At 31.8% G+C, this 1,084-nt stretch overlaps 1 protein-coding gene across 2 annotated transcripts in view; it reads right to left on the bottom strand.

Annotated features, from left to right (window-relative positions):
- LOC107641803 (ethylene-responsive transcription factor WRI1-like) overlaps positions 1-1,084 on the bottom strand; it is a 10,209-nt gene that overhangs the window by 1,272 nt on the left and 7,853 nt on the right. For both annotated transcript variants that reach the window (XM_021123503.1, XM_016345257.2), the window contains exon 7: positions 12-242. In XM_021123503.1, coding sequence (XP_020979162.1) covers positions 12-242 — 231 coding nt within the window. The remainder of the gene's footprint in view (positions 1-11; positions 243-1,084) is intronic.

Genomic DNA, 1,084 nt, shown 5'->3' with positions numbered 1-1,084 from the left:
CCCCTGGTTACCTAAATTTGCTGGATGTGCCACTACTGTGGAAGGAGCCTCTTGCTCCACTACTTCTGCTTCTTCAAATTCAGTAGAGATTGGAGTTATTTGTGTTTGTGCTTTTTTCATAGACGGCTCATTCTTCTTTATTTTGTCAATATAATTGCTTATGTCAAAGTTTGTTACTGCATTTATTCCTCTATACTTTATGGCTGCTTTATCATATGCTGCTGCTGCCTCTTCTTGAGTGTCTTTAACATTAAAAATAAAAATAAAATTAAAAAATATAGCAACTTAAAGAGAGTTAGTGACTAATTTATTTATGAAAGAATAAAGTTAGAAAATATGTTTTTTTTTTTTATTGTTATTAATTATTACAGAAAATCTCATAAAGTTCGTTATTACTTGTAGTACTACTAGGGGTGGCAAAACGGGTCGAGCCCGTCGGGTCGATCCGCTAAACCCGCTAAAAAAGGCGAGTCGGGCTAGGATTTGGAGCCCGCCAAATTAAAAAAGCCCGCCAAACCCGCACCGCCAAATTGGCGGGTTTTGGCGGGGCGGGGCGGGCCGGTCCGCCGGGCCGAAAATTTTTATTTTTTATTTTTTTTATTAAATAAAAGTGTGATTACTATTATAAAATTAATAATTATAGAATTTTTAAACACTTTTTTTCATTTTTTGTTTTTATTCTTCTTTTAGTTATTAACTTTATTTGTCCGCTTTGCCACCCCTAAGTACTACGGCTAAGAGGCGCAGAAGTCACGTGCCCTCAAGAGATGTTCATTAATTATTTTAGTTTATGCAAAGTTAGATATCTTTATACTTAACATTAAATTATTGAAATAAATCAAATTTTGTATTTTAATAATTCATTTTCAAACATTAACAATTTTATAAACTACTTCTTTGACTGAAATATGGCAAGAGGATATTAAAGATTGCATGAACTCTAGATCATAGTATATAATCTCACATACCAATACTAATAATATTAGAGTTATTTCCTAAAATAATTCTTTAAATTGGGCTATGTATATTAAAATAGTCTCTAAAATTTATTTATACAAATTATATTTTTTAGATTGGCATTGGC

Source organism: Arachis ipaensis, chromosome B05 (assembly GCF_000816755.2).
Source record: "Arachis ipaensis cultivar K30076 chromosome B05, Araip1.1, whole genome shotgun sequence".
Classification (NCBI taxonomy): Eukaryota; Viridiplantae; Streptophyta; class Magnoliopsida; order Fabales; family Fabaceae; genus Arachis; species Arachis ipaensis.
This window is presented reverse-complemented; position numbering and strand designations above follow the sequence as displayed.